The sequence below is a fragment of the Limanda limanda genome, chromosome 15 (assembly GCF_963576545.1).
Source record: "Limanda limanda chromosome 15, fLimLim1.1, whole genome shotgun sequence".
Classification (NCBI taxonomy): Eukaryota; Metazoa; Chordata; class Actinopteri; order Pleuronectiformes; family Pleuronectidae; genus Limanda; species Limanda limanda.
In genome coordinates, this window is record NC_083650.1 from 9,879,665 (window position 1) to 9,906,552 (window position 26,888).

The 26,888-nt window shown below is 43.4% G+C and overlaps 1 protein-coding gene across 1 annotated transcript in view; it reads right to left on the minus strand.

Annotated features, from left to right (window-relative positions):
- The window catches only part of kcnma1a (potassium large conductance calcium-activated channel, subfamily M, alpha member 1a), a 137,553-nt gene that overhangs the window by 76,138 nt on the left and 34,527 nt on the right, over positions 1-26,888 (minus strand). The window contains exon 2 of the mRNA XM_061087402.1: positions 26,168-26,335. Coding sequence (XP_060943385.1) covers positions 26,168-26,335 — 168 coding nt within the window. The remainder of the gene's footprint in view (positions 1-26,167; positions 26,336-26,888) is intronic.

A 26,888-nucleotide genomic window follows, 5' to 3' on the forward strand; every position in this document is an offset into this window, starting at 1 on the left:
TATACAGCACTGGGGGAAACCCTGTAAGAGTGTGTTCATTTTTCCAGTAAGTCTGATTTTAATTAGTTATTTGATACAAAAAAAAGGGGGAGGGGGAAATGACATTGAGGTTGACAGCTGAGACTGACTCATGATTGGTCTAGCACGTGTATCGGCAGGATCTCGATACTGCGGCTCCGCTCTGGCTCCAAATTACATAGAAGGCGCAAGATGGCAGGCTTCCGTATCTGGAATGTTTTTTGCGTTATTTAAAAAAGGAGGTGTCATCTATCTTTCTTTCCAGTTTTGGTTTTCAATACAACCATATTCCTTTTTTTCCTTTTAGCTACTTTGTGTTTGTACCGTTCATGTCATAGGGCTGAGAAAGAGAGAGGGATGAAGAGAGGACTGGAGAAGAGGGAAAAGGGACTGAGCAGGGGTTGGTGACTGAATAGTCGAGCAGTAAACACCCAGCGATGAGCGAGAGGAGATAAGAGGCGTCATCATCTTAAACTGACCCACTTATTCAGTTGTGAAAGCCAGTCCACCCCCACCCACCCATCCTTTCACCCTCCATCACAAACACGGTCTCTCTCTTTTACTCTCTCCCAACAATTCACTAAAGACAACCAACCGAGCAACCGCCACTGCAAATCAGGAGCAGGGAAATAATGGTCGGGGGAAACCTACAAGAATGGAAATGGCTGAGAGGCATTCCCTCTGCTTACGAACAAAAGTGAGAATTTGAAAAAACATGAACATGGCAGCAGAAGAGGGTAATGCTAAGAATAGCTGTGAATGACTTTATGAGGCCGTTCGAGCGAGTCACGTTTGTTTGCAACGAAGGAAAATGCTGGCGTCATGTCTGCATTCGGACGTGATGTCTATGTTTTCTCTTCAAACGCCGTGTAGGTCTTCATCGCCGTATCCCTTTCTATGTTTAAAGTGCAAAGCTTAATCCGTCAGATGTTTTCCGAGGTGCACTTCAGGGACACAGGACTGGACTGGAAGTGTTAAAGAGGGCAGCAACAATATCATGTGTGTGTACGTGAACTTCAGTGCATGCGGGTTTCGGGTTCCAGCACTTCAAGCGGGCTAAAGATGGCAGTGCTCACATGACACCATTAGAATTGTAAACACGTATAATAACACTAACATCAATAAACACACGTGCGAGACTGACGCTCTCGGTGTATTTGGCAGTCTGGAGAATTTCAGGAGCCCGTCACGGCTCGCCTGTTGAAGTTCCCTTGAACCGAGCCAAAATTTCACACACAACTTCATCCTCCGACAGGGATCCTTTCGAGTGACTTACTCTGTCCCTTAGGTGCAGGCCTACCTTACGACAGGGGGAGAGCAGAGTGTAACAGGCCAGTGATGCAGGCTGACAATGTGCCGAATAATCACTTCACATTGATTATACACTGCACCAGGTCAAGAGAGAAGCACCTCAAAGGCTTCAGTCAGCTTCACATTTAATTAAAATGGAGAAGAGACTTTTAGTCCTGAGTTTAGAGACAACTGAAGACGCACCACACCTCAGAGATGGATTCAATTTTGCATTGATGGATCCGTAACATCCATGTCGATATGTTATATCATTGGTAAATACTTTTTTATGGGGATACATTTGAGAAAACCGTTTAGAGATGATAACCAGATGGAAATATCTTGCGTTTGTTTTCAGTAAGTAAAATAGCGTGGACCGAAAACTCATTTGTGGCCTCACCTTGAGAGGATTGGTTTCAAAGTCAGAGATAATATGGTTGGAGGTAGAAATGTTCCAATATGCTGAAATGCTGGGTCGGGTTTCAGCGAGTATTCAAATCTATTTAGCTTTTCATAAATGAAAGTGCAATTTTCCCTTTGCAGAAAGTAAAAGTACAGCAGTTGCCAATAGCGACCGATATGAAATGTCAAGGTTGGAATACCTCTATTGACTAGTATCCACGGTATGCCACATCTTTCAGAGTGCAATTGATTTATGCTCCATTTTTGACTATTTTCTTACTTTCCATGCAAACAAGATCTGAAATAAAGAGGGTAGTACCTTTCGTACATTTAATTTTTTATCTAAACCAGCATTGCACCAGTATATGGAAGAGGGTTTATTATATTGTTATAATAAAATCTAAAGCTTGGGGCTAATGGGGCCAACCCTTTGGGAGCTGATTGTCAAGCTATTGTTCCAGAGCTTCTAGAGGTCGACATCAAAGTCAGGAACACAAATATCCTTGTGGGTAGAATAGTCGAGATGGGAGTAAATACAAATGCGAATATTTCAGTCTTTTTTTTCCCTTCTTGTTAATACTTTCGATGAATCCTAATGGGTTCCCCGAGAATACATGATCGGGAATCCTCAGTGAGGAAGTCGAAGATTGGCCGCCAGCACCGTGTGGCATCAGGATAAACTTGTTCATTAATCCGGCCTGAATCACCCTGTCAGCCAGAAAGAGGAGCTCCAAAATGTCCGATTGATGCCTCGGCCACAAAGGATTTCAGAGGTCCCAAGCCAAGGCATGCTCAGGCCAAACCAGGGTACTGTTTCTGCCTTGCTCTGGCCTGAATCCCTGCACGTATACAATACATCTGTCTTTTAAAGAAGGTTTCAGAGCGATATGAAAAGCTGCAGTCAGTAAATATCTATTCACATTCGAGGCAGATTTTCCCGGAATAATTCACATGTCAGTGAAACAGGAGACAGATGAGACTCTGTATCGTTCCCGTCGCTCATCAAATTGTCACAATGTTTGCACAAAACATTTGTATCCTTTCCGAGTGTTTGCTTTCATAACAGAACGACTCAGACACGGGTCGAGCGTCGGTGCAGATTTAGACACAAAGGGAAGCAGAGGAAGCACGTTCCCGCACGAGGTGAAGAGAGTGAGCTTCTAACAGAGGGGAATGTCAACAAATGAAATCTCCATTATATCAGCACTCATCCTGAACTCTCAAATCCCTCGTCCTCAAACTGCAGGGACATCAAACTACACAGGTGTGTACTGTAGGTATGATCTGACGTTCTGTCAGAAAAACACTCTGTATTCCACTCACACTGTTCAGAACTCAGCCTGGACTACACCGATTCCTACTGGGTGACTGACAGCTGTAACACAAGCATAGCAACTCTTGCCAGGGATTTTTTAAAAATACGAAACATAGTCGGTTGAAGTGAACTGAATGAAGATTGATTATTAAAGGAACCATATATATTATTTGTGATCAGAATATAAACAGAAGCAAGCAGTAAACACAATGTATGTGTGTACCTAATTTGCCCAGATACACATAAAGGAAGACAATGTATTTATAAGTCAGAATATAATTGGCAGCCCACAATGAAATCCCCCATTAGTTTTTGACCTTTAACAGGTTTTGGATACGGGACCTATTTAACCAAAATAACCAATAGAATACAATGAGGTTGTTTGTCTAGCAGCAGAACCCGGAACATCATAACAAACCATTTTTAATTTATAAGAAGAGCAAAGGAAGAGAACAATCTGAAGTAAGTTGTGTGCTGGTTTGTTTATGAGCTGTTTTTAATGTGGTTTTAGAGAAGTCTACTGCGGGAGAGAAACCGAGGGAGCAATGAGATAAGTACTACACCACTCTTCTCCTGTAATGAAATGTCTGCAGGCACCGCTGTAGCAGTAAAGCCAGGAACATACATTTCATCTGCCTGCTGTATTTCTCTCCAGTATCTGCTAAACAACAGAAGGTAATTGAGTTTTGATATCTGATTTGTCTGGTGAGAGTGGAAGAGGGAAAATACCATGGGTTCCAAATGATGCACATTGCAACACCCGTCCTTTCCCTCCTCCTCCTCCCCCTATATTCCATTACCCAGCCCTCCCACAGCCCTGCTCCTTTTGTGTTACCATCCAAGGTCAGGCAGTGACCGTCTCTGGGGCGCGGAGAAGGTAAATAGAGGAATCGGTAGAAGGACACCAACCTGTCCTTCAAAATTCATTTTTATCACTCATGCTGCAGGAGTCCACACACATGACAGGATGGACCATTTCTTTCTGTTAAACATGCAGTTAGAGTTTATGCTTTCCAAACAAATATGAATGGATATAAGCTTTATCTAAAAAAGATGGAAATGTCGAGCTTTTTAATGCAATGTTTTTCGCCATTTAGTCACAGAGAATCAATTTGATGTATAGATCACTATCAAAAAAACACTATGGGTCTGGTAAATAGCAAATACATTGGATCAAGCTAGTGACACATTTCTGCATTTTGTTTTTCTCTGCTGAAGATGGCGTGAAAATGTTTAATTTCTCTGAATCAGACGTTGCGTAACTTTGGGAATTTGCCTGATTTTGATGCATGAAAATACAAACATGGTGTGAAATGTAACACTTTCAGAGCGCTGACTCTGATTAAAATGAACTTTGGCATTGTCACCAGAGCAGGTGCAAGCCAGCGACAAGCCACTACAAGCCAGCCCTAGATTTCTGTGGACAGCCTGAGATAATGGGCTAGTTTGCATGATTTTTATGTAAAACACAACAAATTAACCTGATTGTACTTGTTAAGAAACAACTTACAATGTATTATTTCACGTTAGACTACAATAAAACTCATTGATATTAGTCCCCTACATATTATGTTATGACGATCCATTAATTATTCCCTGGGAAAATGGTGAAAAAGTCAAAATAAACATTATCCAGCTCATGTGAACCACTCCTTTCTCCAAATTTGCCCGTAAATGCAGTGGGTCCTTTCTTGGTCCATGTCTGATCTCTCCCCCAGGTGTTGTGAGAATCTGTTTGGTAGTTTATGTGTAATCCTGCTGCCAAAGAAACAAACCGACCAACAAACCCATAAACAGAAAACATAACCTCCTTGGTGTAGGTAATAAATCAATGGAAAACAGAAAATAAACAGACAGTCCCCTGCAACGTTTTTTTTTATCACCGGGAGGAAATGCAATGTCGTATATCAAAATGCAACCACTGCACCTATAGACCTTGCTCCATTTAACCTTAATGGCCTTTATGAGACAGAGGCCCCCTTACTGTTGTACCCGGGCAACAGAAACTGATTGACGAGGGACATTGTGGAGGGGGGGGGGGGGGGGTCGCGATGAAGGACGGCCTCTCAGGTCTGACAGAAAGACGGCTCTTATTATGAGCATCTGTCAGGGGGTGATGAAGAGGAGGCCCGTGGGGATCTGATACAGACGGACGTGACAACCTGTCTGAAAACGATCCTCTAAAAGTTTTTCTATGACATGAGTAATTCGTGAAAAGAAGATTTTTTTTTTCCTGTGTGAGAGATCTGTCACTGCCAGTTTAAACCACGCCAACACAGAGGGAGTATGTGGGAAAGAAGGGCAGGTCTCTCTTCCCTCTGCAGCCCCCTGTGTCTGATGGCAGCCTTCCATACACACCTACACTGTGACTGTGACCTTGAGTGCTGACCGGGAGGACAAAAGGGATGCGGAGAAAGAGGAGATGGAAAGACGGAGGCGATGATGACGGGAGACGGAGGGGTGAGAGAATATTAGAGAGGGCCCCTCCCTGTGGGACGTGAGGGGCGTTAAGAGGTTGCAGAAAATGGCTTGTGGCAGAGACAGAATGAGAGCGAGAGAGAGAGAGAGAGAGAGAGAGAGAGAGAGAGAGAGAGAGAGAGAGAGAGAGCAGCTGAAGAGACTGAGGGGTGGAGGGATGGAGAATATTAGAGCATGTCCTCCAAGGCACAGCGAGAGCTTAAATGCCACAGCATGTGCGCGTCTGTGCACGTGTCTTCTTCACGTCTTAGCGCGTGAGTGCATGGATTCCATGTGTGTAGGTCTTCAACCTCTCCATGTGTTCAACCTTTGTGTGTGTGTGTGTGTGTGTGTGTGTGTGTGTGTGTGTGTGTGTTTTTCCTGTAAAAGTTTGTCCATCAGACAGCAAAGAGGATCCCCACTGGGATTATGCCAGTGCAGACAGGATGAGAGGTTGCATGTGACCGGCCTGCAAAGAACCACTGACAGCGTTAGAGGGTGAAAAAAAATTCTTCGGTTCGACCATCTTATGCATTCTCCGCCCAACATCCATCACACGGGCTTACAAATGGTTCCTATTGAAAACCACAGCGTATGTGCAGAATATCAAAAGGGACGTGTTAGAAAGCAGCTGCCGCCACACAGGGCTACCATAACGTCCATTATGCATATGCACTGTAGCTTGAGCGCAACATTATCCCGCGTGCAATGGGACTCCTCAGGTGTAACGGCGATGCAAAACCAAAGTCGTCAATTAGCCACGTATAACAGATTTCATGTGGGAGTTCAGCGGAAGGCACTCTGTGACGTAACACCACAGGCTCAGGGTAAATTCGGGATTTTCACCGCTTCATATCACAGGTCCACAAACTCGTCCCAGAGCCTGAGGCCTTCTAGAATCACCAAGTGTCAGAATGTTCCCCACACAAGTGAGCCAGAGCCTCGGGCCTGCAGGAGGAACATGACAAGGACGGGATCCAGCACACAGGCTCAGATTGAGGCTGTACTGCTGAAGGAAAAGTCCATGTTTCTCTTTTAATGTTTGCAGCCTGAGACATCTAATTATCCAGTGAACACTTTGACTGGCAAAGGAATTAGATGAGTTGAAACAGCCGTCATGCAGTAAAAGATATTATGATCATGATAATTAGGAAGCAAGGAAGTGACTTTTGTGGCTAAAAAACCTGATTGGATATTACAGCACTGCTATGCAAGTTATTAACATTAACGAACAAATAAATTGCAGCAGAAATTCAGTAATTGGATGAGTTTCTCCATTAACTTCCCATTAGATTTGTCAACCTGATGGTCGGCACCAGGTTAACCAACATGCTGTCAAGGTGTTTCCAGTTCTCTAATGCACAGTTGCAGTTCCTGTCAGGGTCAATAAGAATGAGCCAGGTTGATCCGTCTTACTCAGAAATGATCAAACAGAAACACAACACCGTCGCTTCATTATTTCCCAGCTGAGCAAAGTGTTACTTGTGAGGTGAAACAAGTCTTTTTATAGCGCCCTCTGCTCTAGTTTGCCAGTAGTGTTTCTATTTCCAGATGGAAGCAGAGACTTTGCAGATCAAGTCATAAAGTAATTTACATATTATTTTTGCAGCATTTCAAATTTAGTGAAAGGCGAAGACTCCATTACTTATGACTCGAGTCTTTTTGGGAGGAAATCAGTAACAGCAAAACAGACAGCAGAAGCTGTGGTTGTCAGATTTGTCACGGGAACTCTGCATATAATAGGGAAGCAGGGATTTCAAAACTCTGCTAAATGTATCACATCCTCGTCTTTCAAACATTTTATTGTCAGATGTGATATTGTTGGAAGACTGTGAGCAATCCTGCGAGATGCTTCTGCTTCTTTTCCTTCTTCTGTTGTGTCCCCACTTCCTGCAATTGGTCCGTAAGTCCAAAAGATCCCAAGAAACTGGACAGAGACACTTCATTTTGGTCGAAAGCACCTTTCACATCTGTTATTCTGGCTAAAGCAAAACTGAAGGTCTGGACCAAACCAGGTAGGTGAGAAATATAATATATAAAGATCTGACTTGATGATAGAGTATTAAACATGAGTACTGTAAGTACATGTAAACGTAATAGGATTTTGGTCATATGTTTAAGCGGTTATCTATGAATATAGTCTAATAAATGAGGCCCGGGATTCTGGTAATTCATACACACAAACTCACCACAGATTGAATCCTGTAATCCTCCCTTCTTAGTATCCTACTAAGCACCTATATAATTTATTTTTTAAAGAATAATGTTGTACCCCAAAAGACGAACTGCTAAAAAGGTTTTAAAGAAGCAAACTGGGCTTCTGAAATAATAGTGTTAATTTGAATTTCATAGTCATATCCTGTGAAAGTCATACTAAAGTAAATGTACTGATGATTACTAAACACTATTTCTGCTAAATCTTTCAATTTACTGGATTTGTAAAAACATTTGTCAAATTTATTGTCTTCTTCGATTTTTTAGGAATGTGACAGTGCCATACATCGACCTATTGCCTCTTTGACATTTACATCACTGCTACGATTTCCCATCAGAGCAATGAGAAATGACCCCCTCGAGCTACAGGAGTAAAATGAGAAGAAATGAAAGTCTGCTTCATGAATACTAAGAGGGCGTCTGTAAGTGGCTTCTCCTCCACGTAGTCCGCAGGTCATGATGCATTCAGGTCACCACACTGCTACTGGGACTGCGGCACCGGTTAATGCCACACAATCCCATTAGTGTATGTTCCTTTAATCTTGGCATAAATCATCCCTGTCAGTGTTGATCATATCAAAACTCGATCACACCGACGCCGTTATTATTACAATGCTTCGCAGAGTAATCACTTTGTCCGATGCATTTTGCCCAAATCAGCAGAACCTTTCATCCTGCCCAAAAAACTGTCACTCTGCATTTGGCTGCCAGGGGGAGCCGCCACATCCGGCCAAACGAGGAATCACAAACTTCAGGTTCTTTCTCGATGAAGCAAATGGATCAACCGTCGTCTTGACTGTTAAAACAATAAAGCTGCGTCACATGCTGTTTATCGCTTTCCTTTTTTTTCCCAAAACCCTCCATGTCACGACTAGGTCTCATCTCAGAGGAGACGCAGCGATGCCATGATCTTTATCTAATTAAATCAAGGTTTCGTTTAATTTCCTGAAAGTTAATGAGGAGTTTATCATCCGTGTCAGAGCCCACTTTTCCCGCTCGCTAGCAATGCAGCAGGTCCTGATAAGGTAGCGCGGGCGCTTGCAGCAAGGTGACAGAGGATATGCAGACGTATAAGGCGTATTAGTATTCTGTGTTTGTTGGCAGGCTATGTGTAAAGTGGGGGAGCGGAGGCATCTCGGCGTGTCCCTCCCCCGTTTGCGCTCTGCCACAGTAGATCAAGCCACACACACACACACAGATGTCTGGCTCCATCAATGCGGGGGGCGGAGGCCTGGAACCTGCCATGAATGACCTTAAAACATCTTTGATACCTTCACCCAGTAGCTAAGAAGGTGTCACAGCAACAACTTTGGCAGTTTGGCATCTCATAAACCACTGAGAGGAACTTTCTCATTTAATACTAAAAACAACATTTATATCCAATTTCAGCTCCAACTGGATCCTCAGTGGGCTTTTATAGTTTAAGATATAAAAGGGGAGATGAACAAAAGGGTAATTTGCAAATGGTTTTTGTTCTTTTTGCCTTTTGGGGTCGATATTTTTTCAATCCTACTTTTATTAGGACTCCAACAGAAGCAGAGTAAAACAATTTGAGGATGACTTTTCAGAGCAAAGCGCAGTGCAGCACACCGGGCCACGGTCTCTGGTGAGCTGTGACGAACACTCTGGCATCCAATAGAAACAAAGTATCTAATGGAGGAACAGCTGATAGCCCGAGAGAAAACTAACTTAGCCAGACCCGTGCCCTCCAGGCGTTCTGATTCTCCTATCCAAACCCTTCCTCATGGGTCCCAACAGGCTCTTGAGATTGTCAGAATTAATTTACATGACACGTAAATATTTTTACCACACTTTTCAATTAAATTATTCAAACAAATAACTTGACAAGTGTATTAAAGTCAGTTCATTATTTCATAGGTAAACATTTATGCAAAGGACGTCAATAAACCTTTTGTGCAGTTTCTCCCCCCCGAGGCCTGACCCCATCAAGAAAACACGATGAAGTCTGCTGGTTTGATTGATTGTTGACGAACACTAAAACCTGTATCAATATTCTATAGCCCACAGATGTTGTTGTCTTGGATATTGAATCCCTGAAGTTCCACAGCTTGCAGCCTTGAAGTCACTTCCTCTGAGATTGAGGATTTTATAGCTTTAATTTCAGAAACAAGCATTTTACAATCTGCCGCTCCAGTCTGAGTCCCAGGACACAGACCTCAGCTCGACTGAAACTGCCACATAAAGCTGCTGTTTACACTCATATCTCAATCACCTGCATTCACACACACACCTGACTCATAAGAAAATCCAACTGGGTCGGGAGTGGAGCTGCTGCAAGTGTCCATCAATCCAAACAGAAAGTATGCCTGAGCCCAGGCTTTACTGTTGTTCCTCAGACCAGAATTTATATGACTCCACTCTGCTCCCTCTGTGGACTTTATGCCTCTATAATAACATCAAACTGTTTCCCCTTTGCTTACCAGGTGACAGGAGTAATACCTCTGTATAATTTCAACCAAATTATACAAAAACATGTTATTTGGTTGAACTGGTCCTTTAAGCTTATTGAACAAGTGGATATGAAGAATGGAAGCATAGAGGAATTGTGAACTGCCACAGTCGCCGGGTACAAAGCTGATTCCTGTGAATAGGAGATGTGGTGTTGTCACGGTGATATTCTAGTACCTGTGGGAATAACTGTGAATGCAACGTGCCACTGAGACATGTGCAGCCACAGCAAGGTAATAAAAGGGATCACAATACCGAGGTGCTGTCTTTTAGAGGCCTGTAGCCCCTCTGTCAGGGGGAGTTTTATGTTTTCATTACTTCCTCTAAGTAGCCCCATGAATGAGCTCGCCCCAGCTTCTATACGTGATAGTATTTCCAAACACACTTGAGTAAATGGAAGAAAGAGATGATGTCATTTTGAATTGAGATGCATATAAAGCATGATGCACATGAGCACTGGCACCATTTGACTTCATTACCTGCTGCGTTGCATGTGATAAACATGTTACATAATAGTAACCTGAGCTTGGTTGTAGCGGTTTACCAGTCAAGTTATTTTGTATTCATTAGTATTGATTCAACCTGAAGGATAATTTGTCCCCGTCTTCACTTCGACTGTGCCTGACCCCTACATTCAGTCCAGCCATGTGCGTGTCACATAATAAGCACAAGTACAACACAATCACTCATACAGCCGACACATTACTCATGCAAGCACATGCTTTTGTGCACACAGTGAAGTACAGGTGTGTCCTTATACACACACACTTGGTACAAATAAGTGATAAAGACTTTAAAAGAGGGGAAGAGAGGAGAGGAAAGAAGTCACACAGCATCTCGTCCGTCTTTGATGCATTGGGGCTTTGAAGTCAATACTGATGCAATTTAGGGCCGGAGGCAGAGACAGGCGTACAAACTATATAATTAGCACCTTGCCACGGTTCCTAATGTGGGAGCGTCTCAGTAACTAAGCCCTCAAAGCCAGAAAAACATGTCTCCACTTCTCTGATTGACTCACAAGAAAGACTTGACTTTATCGGAATATTTTTTCCTGGTAAAAAAAATGCCTTCATTTAGCAGCAAAATAAATTACTCAAATGTTGCACCACATTAGGCGACTGAAAATAGGAGGAAAAAAACACAGGGCAAAAGCATATTTGAGCCTCGAAAACCTGTATCGATCTGTTCAATTTAAAGATCCATTCCAGCATGCATTTCCTCTCGCCGTTATCTTTCTCCCTTCCCTGTCCCTTCATATCTCACTTTCCCTCTAATGTATTAATATTTCCCCTCATCCTTCCTTCCTGTGCCTCGTACATCACCTGCGATCGTCCCCTAATGATCTCATGGAAACTGTGAGCAGTACGAGAGAGGCGACCTGGTGGAGGTGATGTGTTTTAGGGACACTGTGTGGCTGTCCCATCCCAGGAAACAGAATCCCAGTGGGGGTAAACGGATCTGAAACCTGGCTTAGCAGATGGTCCCCACTGTGCTGAGTCCGTTGATAAGCAATTAGAAGCACAAACATGACACGAGTGACAACAGAACGAACCCGAGACCCGGACAATATCTGCGGCCGGGTCGGATACGATCGCAGGAGTCAAAGGACGGTCAGAAAAGAATGAAATATGAAACACATTATTCAGCAGTGCCGATGGAAAGTTGGCAACCGCTCATTCACCTTGTCCCAGGCTCTGTGCAGCACAGTCGAGAGGTTTCTCATCGATAGAAAACATTGTGTGACAGTCGCTTTTTGCTGCCTCTTAGGTCAGTTTTAGAACCACATCTATCTTCCACGGCTGATGCTGCTGCTGCTGCAATAATAACCTGTCCACCCTGTAAAGCAGAGGTGGGTATGCAGTCAGGCCCATCTCCGTTCCCTCCCACACCATCTCTGTGTGTGACTCAGACCTGCTGATGTATAGATGGTGAGACAGACTGAGAGGAGGAGGAGGCGGCTCCTGCTTCACAGAGCAAATGACATGCAGCATATAAAAGCCAGGGCAAAGAGAAAATGTTGAAATGTTAATAACGTGACACTGCATCAGTCCCTCCAGGGAAATTCGCTCAATGCTCACTGCAGGGAGTTTGGGGCATAAATTGGGTTACGGAGCGACACCTTTGGAGATGGAAGGGATTGAGTTTCTTCAAACCGAGGTCACGTTATCAGCATCCAGTATCAGAGTGTCAGTGGACAAACAAACCCACACGGTCTGTAACTGAAATCACCCCAAAAAGATCCTTCAGCCGTCCGGTGGTATAACGCTAAGCTAGCAGAGGCACACAATGTAATCAACACTTTTAAGAGAAGCTAAGGACTGAGGCTGTTTCCATACAATTACGTTTTAGTTTTAAATCTGCATTTTCAAACCAAAACGATGCAATATGGCTGCAAAGACAACATGCTCTGCAATGCTTGTAATTGATTATCCATGTTGCGTTCTACATTGGTAGGCGATGCTAATGCCAGTTGTTTTCTTCCAGAAAGGGATCATGTGATAGGAGCACAACGAATCAGAGAAGGCTACGTAGTGACCGTAAAGACCCAATCACCAAGCGGTTGCTAGTGTCTACATCATCGTTTCCAGACATCTCCGTTTCTGCCCGTCCAGACTAAAACGCAGCCCTGGAGATTTCAAACTAAAATGGGACCAGCAGCATTATTCAAAATTCACATCACGTGTGTCATGGCTGACGTGCATCTTGTTAACTTTCAAGAAAGGAAAAGTAGATGCAGAAAGTCACTCGTTCTAAGATAAACTAGTTTTTCTTTTTATACAAGCCAGTGTCCTTAGTTTGCAGAGACCACAGTCATGAGAAAGGCCAATCAAGTGTTGTTACAGCTCAAAACATGCAGCTTCCCTGGCCGTGTCAGCCTGTGACAGAGATGTGCTTCCTGCAGTACAAAATTACATCAGGTGAAATAAGGTATCATAAGAGTTTATCCTCCTTTTGGCTCAATACTAATGCATCAGTCGGAAAAATCAAAGAAAACACTTCAATCAGCAGTATTGCAACCAATGGATTTTTTTTTCATTGCTAATCTTGCTAATGTCCCCTTGTCCCTAATCCTGTTTTGGAAAGCTTTAAGAAATGTGCCTGGCAGTGACGGCGGTGTTGGATCAATGTGATGCTGCAAGTTCTGATCCATTAGGTGTGCGTCATCCCAGAGGCAGTGAGTCACTCAGCATTCCTACCCCTGCAGGACCGTATACACGGCAGCCACCACAAAGATGAGACGGGAGGGGTGGGGGGTGGGGGCTGTCTTGGAGGTGACAGGGTGCTCTGGATGACAAACCCGAGAGCGGCTGCACCCTCTGCGACTGCCTGCTAATGTCCCTATCTGTCTGGGTGCAATTTTCTGCCTGTTGGTTTGCCTACTTGCCCATCGACTGATTCTGTCCGTCTGCGTGTCTGTCTCTACCCTGCAGCCTAATGTGCTCATGATTCTAAACCTAATCTGGTTTCTGACTAGCCTGTCCCTCCTCCGCCTGAGACCTCAGCAGAGCATAAACAATCACATTGTAGAAGGTAAACAGAATATCGTTACCGCAATCACTAGACCCAAGGAAGGCCATATTTTAATTATCTAATAGCGTGGACGACTTGTGTAAAAGCGACGGCGGGTTCGCTGTAATTATCTGAGTGATTTTGGATTTCCATATGATTTCCGCCAGAGCTGTTCCCCCCCCAAACAGCCCCTGGAAACAAATGTAATAACAATGTAATAAAATACTTTTACTTTATACATTTTAGTTACAGGGGCTCAATTCAATTTGTTCCGAGTCTTTTCTTCTGATCCCAGACTAAAGGAAACACTGCACTGTCGCCACAGTGTCTCAGTCACTGGCTTGTAACTCATACGTAGTTGAATTTGATCTAATGCGGAGAAGGCCTGCTACTCCGCTAAGTGACACATCGCTCCTGTGTCTGCCCTCCTGACCTTTTCCTCTGCGGATCAGTATGAGGCAGGGCATCGGCTCAGGGGGCTGCGGAGGGAGAAGGTGACTCCAGGTCAGTGGCGCTTCAGCAACAGAGGCACAGGTGGCAACTGGACGGTTAATAGATGAGGGGAGAGAAAGAACAAGCCCTGATGAGTCATCCCACAGAACAGATCAGAGTTATGACCGGCCTAAAGGGCGGCTGCAGGGAAAGATCATTCATAAATGAAATAATTTAGACCTCTAAACACTTTCAGCGTCGTGAAACTCTCCTTAGTGTGCTGCAAATTTTTTTATTAAGCCAATCAATTCAAAGTAACAGAGGTTCAACAGCTACACATGCATAGTTTGAATTTTCATATTTCAAGGACATCTCTCTGTAACCCAAGTTGTTTCACACACAGCACTCTTCTCCTACTCTTACTTGACAGAATTTGAAATGGAAAGCTCTGTGGTTAATATATTACAGAGCGGCTGCAGTTATTTTTATATGCACGATCAGATGTGCAGCACTATGTCTGTTTGCTGGGTGAGAAAGCTGCGTGCGAATTTCTACCCACAGGAACGGTCGAATCGCGATGGCAGAGCACCCTTTCCTTTCCTCCTATGACACCCTGCTTTCCCTCTCATCCCCCTCTCGCCGCACTCCTCCACCCCCGGGTGCACGACTTCTGGGTTTTTTTTATGTGGCAGCAGCCCAGAAAATCCCAGCCAGCGGGGCTGACTTCACAGAGCTGACCTGCAGCCACAGGGTGAGAGCGAATTCTGAGTCCCGGCTAAATCCAGTGACATTGAGCACTGGATCAAACGGAAACCAATAAGATACATATATAAAGAAATGTTGTATTGTAACGTTGTATTAAAGGGGTTGGACTGAACACACAAATGTATTGAAACTTAATACACATAGACAAAAATACCCACAAACATAACATGGATTTTTCACCGTTTGTTTGTTGGTTGGTTTCTATCTTTGTTTGTTTGGGTGTGAGCAATATTGCACGAAAACGGCTGAACTGATTTCAATGAAATAGTAAACGTAGACCCTGTTCAATATAGCTGCTGATCCTGAGGATACAGAGTTTTCAACATTTTCCTTAGGAAATAATGCATGGATTTTGATTTAAAAACCAGGCTTATTTAGGAGGTGGATATCTATGATTGGGTAAAATTTGTTGTGGTTTGTATGTTTTTAGCAGGATTATACAAAAACTACTCAAACATTTTCTATGACATTTTGATAAGCATACAAATTTTTATTTCCCCCCAGTGCATTAATCAAGTCTGCATCTTGCCACATTTTCGTTGATTTCTCAGAGAATAATTCTTGAATCTTAGATAAAAATCCCACATTTTTACGAGACTGATTGGATGAGTGTGTGCAATTTGGTGCAGATCCAAATAAAAATCCTGATGTAGTGAATATCAATGTGTTTTCTTAAGGGACCTTGGCAAACTCTTTCACTGTCATTCAAGTTTCACATATAATTTTCACCAGCGTGTCTAAAAAACAAACACTGACTGCCAATGTCATTCATGATAAACACCTCCATGGAGCGACTCATCTATCATTTCCTCCCCGAACCAAACACATCTTGGCATCTAAATCATTTACTTTAATTTCACATCCAATTTGTTTTCCATAAAATAATTTCTTGAATGGTATCGGAGACTGTGGCCGACGCCCACCTCTCCTCTCCTGCTCCAGCCACCTCACTGTCTCCTGCTGCAGTGCTCGTCCCCCGCGGTCCCTTCAGAATAAACAGCCATTCATCACTGTTCAGGGGATTCAAGTCAATGCCAATTGGATTGCCATCGACCGAAATGATAAATCATGGCAAATGAAAAATGAATAAGCTGTGCAGTTAGCTAAACACACCGGCCAGGGAGAAAACGGGGGGGGGAGGCGACGAGACGAGAGGACAGCAGGTGAGTTTCAGAGGCCACGGAGTTTGATCTACGAGAATAGGAGTGAACTGGCTCAGAAATTGAGTTTCATTAAAGAGAAACACACAACCCCCCTTCACCCACCCCCGATGCCCAATGCTGAAAGAGCGTGTGATGGGAATTTTGTATTTAGACATGTTTATATGTAACAGATTACATTTATATAGAAAGAAGTTTACTGAAAGATGTATTTCTGTGTTTAAGACTCATAGTCAGAGTTTAGCTCAAGTTAACACTATGCATAATACTCTTGAAGGGCCTTATAGACGTGGCCTTCTCAGTCTAGTGTGAACAAAAGGTTTCTCAACAGGGGCCAATTAAGTCTTCTGCAGCAGGGAGCTTCAAAGGCTAATAGGTGTGACCTGCAGAGACAGGAGATCTCTGAGAAACTCACAGGGTCTGGAACAAGATGCGTTTAGCATCTTGTTCAAACTTCAAAGAGACCGCCAGAGACCAATGTCTGGTCTTCCTGTAACGACATGGAGAGAAGCTGATTGGACAAATGTATTTTACTGTGGAGAGGAGGGATCTGATTGTATAAATGGAGTGTACTTTTGAGAGCTCATCGCGATTGCCCTCACATCTGTCACCGTGATGTTTGAGCTCTGTGCCATTGAGGTCAAGTCTGTTGTCGTGACTTGACCTTTGTAAACCGTCCGCAGACGGTTTGAATTAAACATCCAGAATTGATAATTGCTTGTTGTGTCATGATATGTAATAATTTCCCATTACATTTGGCTGTTGTTGGCAGTGACATCCACGTGAGCGACTCTGGCTCTCGGTGCTGAGGGTAGGTAATTGCGCCGGGGCAGTACGTTTGGAACTAAACCTTTATTATTTCAGTGGGCCTGATGTTCTGAGAATCCGGAGTGCTCACTGAGGTGGGCTAAAGAACCGACTGGGACAGGCAAGCAGTTTCATTCTGGTAAAGTATAATTCTTGTTTTTAGATCTTTTAAGGAAAAAGGTCCAAAGAAATTCACTCATTCAGGGAAGTGAGTTACAGACGTGTATGCATTAAGGAGGTCTTAGAGACCGGTGTAGGATTCATAAAGCTTAATAGGTTAAGATTCTTTTCGAAAAAAGATCAAAATGTTAAACAGGGTTTAGCGAAAGAGTTTAATGCTAAATTACTTTAATATTGGGCGCTGCGGCATGCTCATAGTTATTGTAAACAAGCAGAAGAGTAGAATATAAATATATCATAGTAAATATGTGTAAATAGTGTGATATTACTCTTAGAATGAATGTTATATAGCTCATAATGATAGAAAAACATATGCAAAAGTTGTAGATAGATCCATTTTTATCATTGGGGTTTAATAATGTGGTTAGAGGCTAAATGCAAGACAAACATTTATCTCTGTTGTCACTTTACTGCTGGGTAAAATTTAGGGGGAAGATAGAATAGTATGCTAAATTTTAAAACAGCAGGGCAGTAGTGGAAGACAGAGTTGAATAACATCTGCATTTATTTAAACGAGAAAGGGGGATCTGACACAAGCGTATCAATGGATGATCCGAGACAAATTTCTCACCTCTAAATTAACATCCTCTTGCAAAGAGCAAGGGGAGAGATCAAATTAGAGCACAAATGGTATTTACTTAGATTTATCTAAACACTTGGTAAGACAAATTTAGTTTAAAAGGTTATATAGTAAGTAAATTAAGGATAAAATAAGTTTGGTTGCCTTTACAATAGTAAATACGGTGTTGTCTCAGTAGTTTTTGATAGATACATTGGCTATAAGAAAAGAAAATACATTTAATCAAATTAAAATATTTTAAAAGGAAGGTTTAAAGTTAATCGCAAACGATTTTCTTTCATGCTAAATCACATTGGGGTTTCTGAACACATTTCTGCATGAAAATGTATTTTCTTTGATGTAATTGAATGACATTTTTAGTTTGTTGTAAACATTATTGATTTTTCTGAGTTGATAACAGGTACTATCATGTTTGTGAAACGGACACATATATGATTTTGGTCTGATCAGAAGAGCAGACGCAATAGAAAAGAATATCTGAAATCTTCTTGTGGAATATGAGTAATCTTTTGTTTAAACAGAAAAACTTTTTCCTTTAGGGGAAAAGCAACAGATGCAAAGTTTCAAGCAAGTCTCAGAGCAATGGCAGCTTCTGAGAGAACAGAGTAATGTGATATGTGTGATACTTTGAAATAAGACTCTACTAGTGTCATATGCTGTAACAATGATATTTGCTTGAGAAAATAACATTCACTTTTCAACAGCTAGGAGGTTCAGCTATGATACAGTATTGTTTTGGATGATAGACATTACTATTTACAAATAGAAAGTTTTTAACTAGGAAACTCTTAACTTTATCAGTAGAGCAGATTTAAATGGTTAACAGCTGATTACTGTGAAACTGAAGTGTTTGATGACAGGTTTTCAGCATCACAGTGTGATAACGAATGACAGAGGGGTTTTACGACTCTGTTTGAAACAAAGGAAAACCGTCCCCATCATTACATGCATGAACCAAAGAGATGCAAATATGCTAGTGGCGAGAGTGTCAAGATTTACACTGATAGCTTGTTTGCATGGGGGTTCTGCATGTGATTTGGGCTGAAGAAGACATTCATGAGATTGACTTCACACCATTGTCTTGCCTTGACTGTGTTACTGGTTGCAAACAGTATGCAGTCTGTAGAGGACATGGAAGGCAGTTGAATGATTCTTGACACTGACATTTAATGTGGGTTACAGGAGCTGTTAGCAAGGCTACATCAAACTAAATTTTTTTTTTTAGAATGTAGATTTTAGTTTCATTAGTTTAGGAATTACGTAGTCTTGATAGACTGTGTTTTGTTTGGTGGTCGATGGACTTTTTGATGTGGGACATGGATGATTTTTGTTTAACCTGTGTATGTTTCTCATTAGGTTGGATTGACACATGACTGGAGTCAGTGTGTCAAGAGAGAGGAGTAACATATGCTGGATATAGATGAATTGGGTTATTGGGTGTACACAAGAAACACTCTAAATAATATTCAATAAAACTTTTTTAACAGAGTTATGTAATTTGAGTTACAAATAAAATAAGGACATCCAGATTCTACAAGATTGACATCCACCTCAAAACAAACGGTTTAATCATTTATAGAGAGGTTTAATAAAGATTAAGTTAAATAAAGTAGGTTAGGGAAATAAATAAATACTGTTTTGTTTTATGACATGATTTCTATGCAAGCAGAAGTGTTTCCCAAACATCTAAACAGGATTCTCCAGCGGTGAAACAGATACTGTTCGGAGAACTCATTCCATGATGGAAGATTTCAAAAGGATGTCCGCTGACAAGGGTAACATATTCATAAGTATAGCATTATGGATACTGGTGAGTATGAGTATCAACACAAGGCAACATCATGCCACATCCCGCCAGGGATGGGACAGTGGAGAGAGAAGGCAGACGAGGAGATTCTATCTAAATCCATGGAGAGAGGACTGCGTGACCTGAAACCAGGAGACTGGATTGTGCTTAAGGACGTGCGGATGGAAGAAGAAGACGACGTCGATGGAACGAGTGCAAGCCAAATGCCTCTCAACACAGATGACAGGAAGGTCGCAGAGGTCAACCTGGAGATGAGGGCCAACGCAGGAGGATTTCCAGAGCCAGGGGTGGATCTACAGGACGGGAAGTGCTTTGTGCCAGTGTGTGAGCTTCAGTCTGAAATTTTTAGGTGTTGCAAGGAGAGTCAACACATTTGAAGAGCTACACGCTGAACACAACCGCACCAACAGGAGATCAGCAACACATGATTATACGACTGAGAAGCATTCAAGGGAAAAGAGATGGTTTCCCTGCTCACGAATGCTTGGCAGGAACCACATCAAATTTCTGATCATCAAAGTCAGAGCATACAAGATGTCTCTGAAACAAGATGTTCTTCAACAAGGAGGTGTTCGACACACGATCAGGACGAAGTGTGGCACCAATACAGTGAACATTTTGATAATATGATGATCATCATGTTAATAATTGTAAAATACGTTATTGAAGTTTGTAGAAACTGATCATTTTCAATTGTGTAACTCTGTTGTATTGTTTTTGCGCTAAGACTAGTGTTACTTCTTTAATTAAGATCAATTTTTGAAATTCACATATCCTGGAAAATTCCCAATCTAAATGATGAGATGTTATAAAGATGTTGATCCCAGATGGATAAAAAGGGAGGAATTGTGATGGGAATTTTGTATTTAGACATGTTTATATGTAACAGATTACATTTATATAGAAAGAAGTTTACTGAAAGATGTATTTCTGTGTTTAAGACTCATAGTCAGAGTTTAGCTCAAGTTAACACTATGCATAATACTCTTGAAGGGCCTTATAGACGTGGCCTTCTCAGTCTAGTGTGAACAAAAGGTTTCTCAACAGGGGCCAATTAAGTCTTCTGCAGCAGGGAGCTTCAAAGGCTAATAGGTGTGACCTGCAGAGACAGGAGATCTCTGAGAAACTCACAGGGTCTGGAACAAGATGCGTTTAGCATCTTGTTCAAACTTCAAAGAGACCGCCAGAGACCAATGTCTGGTCTTCCTGTAACGACATGGAGAGAAGCTGATTGGACAAATGTATTTTACTGTGGAGAGGAGGGATCTGATTGTATAAATGGAGTGTACTTTTGAGAGCTCATCGCCATTGCCCTCACATCTGTCACCGTGATGTTTGAGCTCTGTGCCATTGAGGTCAAGTCTGTTGTCGTGACTTGACCTTTGTAAACCGTCCGCAGACGGTTTGAATTAAACATCCAGAATTGATAATTGCTTGTTGTGTCATGATATGTAATAATTTCCCATTACAAGCGGTGAAAATTTGATAGATTTGTCCGTGTCCAATGCTATTAATTTACAGAGAAATTGGGTTATGAAGGGTGTGTGACCATTCCTGGATAGATGGTCTCTGCCTGTATTGATTGTCTATTTCTCACATCAGGCGCTTTCTTAGCAGGACACTTTCGACAGACGCCATGGGAATTGACACATCGAAACGTATTCGTGTTCATGGGTCAACAGTGGAGCTGGGTGATGATTCAAAATGATGACTTATTGACTTTCAGCAGAGTCACATGAAGCCAATTTCATCACAGGAGGATATTACTGTCCAAATGAATGAATGAAGATCTTGTTAAAACTAATTTATTGTAGTTTTCTCTTTTGTTGCATAATGTGGAATCTTATTCACTGTCGGAAAACATTATTTTATAGAATTTTATCATTTCATGGATTCAAAATATCATTAATAATAACGATTGATCATGATTTCAATCATATGTCCCAGTCCTAGCTCAGGGTGCTCTTGAAAATAATCTTTGTATACGTGTGGGTGGACAAAGATTTCTCATTAAGCCTTTCCAGCAGTAACATCACGTTATGCAAATCCTAATGCTTGCAATCATGCAAGATGATGGACATGGTATCCTTATCCAACTGAAGATATATGAAGAGCCATCTGCTGCCTGGTTTAATGCAAAAGAAGGAGACTATAGTCAGGGAGAAGACGCGTGATGGAGGAGCTGCTGCGCACTTGCATCCATGCTGAGGAGTTTACTGACAGCAGCAAATTAGTTCCACACACTCGACAGGAAAGCGTAATTAGCCAGCCGAAAGAGACGCACACAGACGTGTTCACAGAAGTACACATCCCCTTGCACACACGGCCACAACCCATGAGGAAACATACTGCAGCTACTCAGGCAAACATGCATCAGAGGCACACACATACGTTCATGGGTAAACTCTTGGATGCAAACAGACTCTGGCAGTACCCGACGGCTGCTGCACAAAACACAAATATGCATATGCAAGCCTAAAGGAGCGTCGGCACAAAAAAGTGTACTTATACTTAGAGGTGCACACACACGCCACATTAACATAGACAACATCAAGTCGGAAAAGTAGAACACAGCAGAAGACAGCTGTTCTCATTGCAGGAAGAAACGCAGTCATGGGGGAGAGAACACGTTCACACTTATTTTCTCCACAACAGGGTGTTTGAGGACACATGGAAACACAATGGAGCACGCCCACAGTGTTCTTACACACCTTGCACGATCTCACCTCGTGAGAGTCGCCAAGTCGGGAGCACGCTGTGAGCAAGCGCTCTCACACATGAGGTAGAAATGGGAGAAAATGAGTTCAGAGATGGGTGATCACAGGTGAGCGTGTGCAGGGACGTGTGAGAAAGAAATCAAGTCGGCAGCTCAAGTGCACAGTCTTTGTTTTGCTTTTCAAATAGAAAAAAGGCTCCATAGGTGGTGAGAATGCCTGTGCTGTCACTTTTCTGCAGAGCCAGGCAGATGTGTTGCATTTGAAAGATAGGGGGCGATGTGCAGTGTGTGGGTGGATGGGAGTAGGCAGAGGGATATGACCATAGGGTTTAGGGAGCGGGATATGCGAACAGATGGTCCTTGGTTGCTACCCAAGATCCCATTAAGAAAGATGGCAGGGTTGACCTATTTCTGGACCCACCATGCCGTGCAAATCCACAGAGATAGGGCGTATATCTTCATTCAGAAATTATAATCCTCCCTGTTTTTGTTGGCCTTTATGGGATAACACACGTCGTCACTATAGAATTAATGCAGCAATCAATTAGGGCGAGTTGCTGCGGTCATACAGCAACGCTAGAATCCGGACGACTCATATTTCCAGCTGGCCAGCTCGTCATTTCCTTGGACATTGTGCCCTTGAGTGCTTAATGAGGTCTCTCTACAAAGCAACTGGGGTGATACGGTTGTCGAGAGACTGATGAGCCGTCCACTGGCAGAGCAGAGGTGCTCTTCCTTTCACCTACAGTATGTTCCACGTGCAGCGCCTTTGTATGGACAGCTGCCTCAAAGGGCTCAAGAGAGACACTTCCTCCTTAAGCCGCAGCTGGCACTTTGTCGCTGAGCTACTTCCTGCTCTCTGTACGGCCCCCCCACTGAGACTTTTTGCGCCCGTCGACAGTCTTTTCAAAACCATTTGGAACTGGTCAGATTTCTCCTTCTTCTTCTTCTCTAAAGCGAACCAAGCAGAGGAAGGTGTTCGCTTATGTTCGAGTTCTTTGCTCCCTCATGTTTTTCCCTTTGACCCCCGAGTTTAGTGTCAACTTAAAACCACACTGGGCGCCAGGTCATGACTGAATGAGGTGGTAAATATTTGATGAGGTGATATTGTAGAGGTGATGGGCAATACAAAAAGCTACACAGAGGAACGGCACAGGCTCAAGGTAGCGGCGGACGTTTCCCCTAGTGGGTTATAAGGCATATGAGGTGACACAGAGCCTAATCGAAATGGGATATATGACTGTGTGTGTGTGTTTGTGTTTGTGTATGTGTGTGGGTGTGTGTGTGTGTGTGTGTGTGTGTGTGTGTGTGGAGAAGCTCATAGCTGCAGGTTACAGAGGCTATGATCGCACAAAGACGGTGGGGGGGGGGATTTGACATACGACCAATCTGAGTAAACTGTTTATCATCGCCTTAGTTTTGCCCAATCGAATGAGGCACATTAATGATACAGACATAAATTCACACAAGTGCCCGTGTGCACCTGCTGCTCTGTGTTTACCGTTACTGGTCTGAGCGTCGCCATGGGCCATTCCAGTTCCCTGCCCTATAGGCAACCTATGGCACCGCAGCAGGACTGTGTTAATACTGTTTCCAAAGATGCTTCTCATGCATCAGGTTTGCTCCTAATGGTTATGTAGAGTGGGTAGATGTGTGTTCATTTAATTCCTCTCTCATCACAGTAAAGTCATTTTTGGCAAGGTCACATGTCTCAGGCCCCATTACCAAAGCAGACCTTGTTTTCACACCAGTAATTGTTGCCCAGCGTGGGGAAACTATATGGGCGACTTCTGGGCCAAGATGCAGCCAGGCGAGGATCCGGACTTGTCTTGTGATGAAATCAGCCCGGCGGTGTACTTGATCTTTCACAGGCAGCGCAGTCGTCATCAAGGCAGACCAGTGAATGGAGGATAGAGGGGCAAGAGGTTATCTGTCTCAATCTGCAGCTCTGTTACCTGAAGACAATGGACGCTGCATCAAGCTTTAATCTCACCTTCATGTGTGTGTGTGTGCCTGCTCTGCTCAGACACTCCCCCGATGTCAGCTGACTGAGTGCCACTACACAGCAGTTGCTATGGTTACGAGCCAGGCTCAGTGTACACCGATACTCATCCTCATTGCAATTTTTATCTGCAGTCAAGCACTGATGGGAGAGTCCCTCACACACAAACACACACACTTAGATAAACAAGCTATTTTGTATGTACCTAATATGACGAGAAATTACATCATATGTGTGCCCATAAATGTACACATGTCAACCCACGTGAAGATTCACATACACACGCATGGAGCCCTAATCAGTACATAATGCGCTGTATATCATTAGACTGTGTTAGCAGCCGGCAGGCAAACAGCCTGCAGGGCAGAGTTATCAGCCCCACCACAAGTAGCACAAATCGCAGTAGGTGATTCGCTCGGATTTCTCTATGCCTAGAAACCCCCTTTTTAAAGCAACCGGCCTTATTTGTCACCGACTCTCATCCCCACTGTCTTTCCATATGCTGGTCTGTCTCTCTCTCTCACACACTTACACACACACACGTACACGGGGCAGCTTGGGAGCGCTCAGTCAGAGCAGGAGATGAAAGCGAGAGGGAGCCGCGTCCATGCCAGCCGAGCTGTGTGAGAGGGGGAAGTGATGAAAGAGAGGCTCATTTAGTAAATTGACAGCTCCCTTCCGAAATCCTCGCCTTCTTCTCCATGAAAGGACCCGAATCCGCTTCCCAACTCCCAGCTATTCTCAGCAGGCATGAAGAGACTGTCACATTCCAGCAAACATTAACTATGTGACAGTGTTTAAGTTCGGAGCCATCTCCCGCCTGATTCCCACCACTGCTGCTTCCCAGTATATGTCTGTGCATAGTGTGTATAACCCAGAGTTACTGGTCGTGATACTAACTCTGATGCAAGCTAGAGAACAAAGAAGAGATGAAACAGAATGTTTCCCAGCTACAGATGCACTTCCACAAGCCCTGAATAAACACGTCGTACGCTTTCTCCCAGAATTTCCCTTTAGTTACAAGTTGTTTTCAAAGTAAAAAAATAATTTAAATAATGCAACGACCCTCAGAACACTGACAAAATCACTAAACCAATAAAGACACAGAGAAGCTGCTGTCAGGGTCGTTTCACATAACGTGCATATTATCTATGCACCATGAAAAACTTGAGTGGACTCCAGTTCTATTATCAAACACTGTGAAGTCCTCTCATAATCCGTTGCAGCTAAAAGAACAAGGCTAGCAGCTACAGGCAGCCGGCTGCTCATAGCTAACTGGCGGCTGCTCAGCGGGGCTAAGTGGCAGACATCTTGCTAAGCTGAGAGGAGGAGCACACGAAAAATGCTGCTGATGGAGAGACACTTTTTCATTTTAATAATGTATCACGCTGGAGCCGGGCACTTGCACGAAGCAGCACTGGCAGGGAGGAGGACAGAATTAACTGGGACTATGTGGAAATCTAAAAAAGCCGGGAGAGAGCATCATATGAGTTTGGGGGGAAAAAAGAAGTTGTTCAAGTGCAGGAGAGATTGTGGAGGCGGAGTGAGGGATGGAGCTAAAGAAAGGAGGGCCAGGAGAGGAGAGGGAGTGTAATTCATACCGAGGGGGCGAAAAAGCAACAGTGACAGCCTCTCACCTTCTACACAAACACCACATATGCAATCTCTCGCAATAAATCTCTCGCCTCACATACACACAAGCATGTGCGAACACACACACAAACACACAGTGGTTGGTTCAGCTGGCAGCGGTTCAGCGGAGTGAGTTACAGCGGGCTGCACAGAGGCCATCGCAGCAGAGAGAAGGCTGGACAGTGCCATAGGTTCAGCTAGGACTGATACAAGCACTACAGCTTCTGTGGGGTTCAAATGAATTGCTGGAACCTATATAAAACAGGAACTGGATTCATCTGAAAGCCACTTTAGGTGTGGGACCCGGTTGACCGCTGCTGTCAGCTTTCATGTGGGTTTGAAAAAGTGATTTGTAGCAAAAAGGTGCACAGGTCGGAATTGGTTATCCTGTGTTTATGAGGAAAAACCTACCAGGACTCTGCCAGTGAGCGTCTGAGCCGAGATCATGACGCCGGCCCAGTCTTTGACTGAAGTCATCCATCCCACCTCGCTCATCGGTACTTCCTCCTTCTCATCAGGACCCTTTATCCCCTTGTCTGCTGACTGATGACTGGCGGGGTTGATCACCTTCTGAGCCTCCTGGAGAAGAGGAAATAAGAAGCTGCGTTAGGAAATGGAACATGTGGAATAAAAAATAAATAAATAAAAAAAAAAAAACAGGAACAGCTTTAGGGAGAATTAAAAAGGCACAAGCATGAAGTGGCATTTAAGAGTGAGGAGGGAAACACGCTGGCTACAGGGCAAAAATAAATTGATCATATGAGCCAAGAGGCGTTTGTACTCATGAGCTCATGCATGTCCACATTCATGATGAGCTACAGCCTCTGAGGGGGAAAAAGGACCACAAGTGCAGCCATCACGCCACGATGGCATCCATCTGCTATATGTTGAATGTGTGTTAGATAACGACAGAATGTATGCACAGCCCTCTCTTGCCGTTTTGCCCGTATGGCTCTGTCAGTTAATTGTTCCTCAGGGTAGAGACTGTGGTTCCCATTCAGGCCTTTCAGCGTTCCCACTCGTGTCCGACTGAGCGAGCAGAGTTGCATGGCAGTTCGTTGACATGCTTTGCTTGGCACAGTCCCTGCATGCAGCTGTTCCTCTCCAGCTGTTCCCTCACTCCTGATTTGAC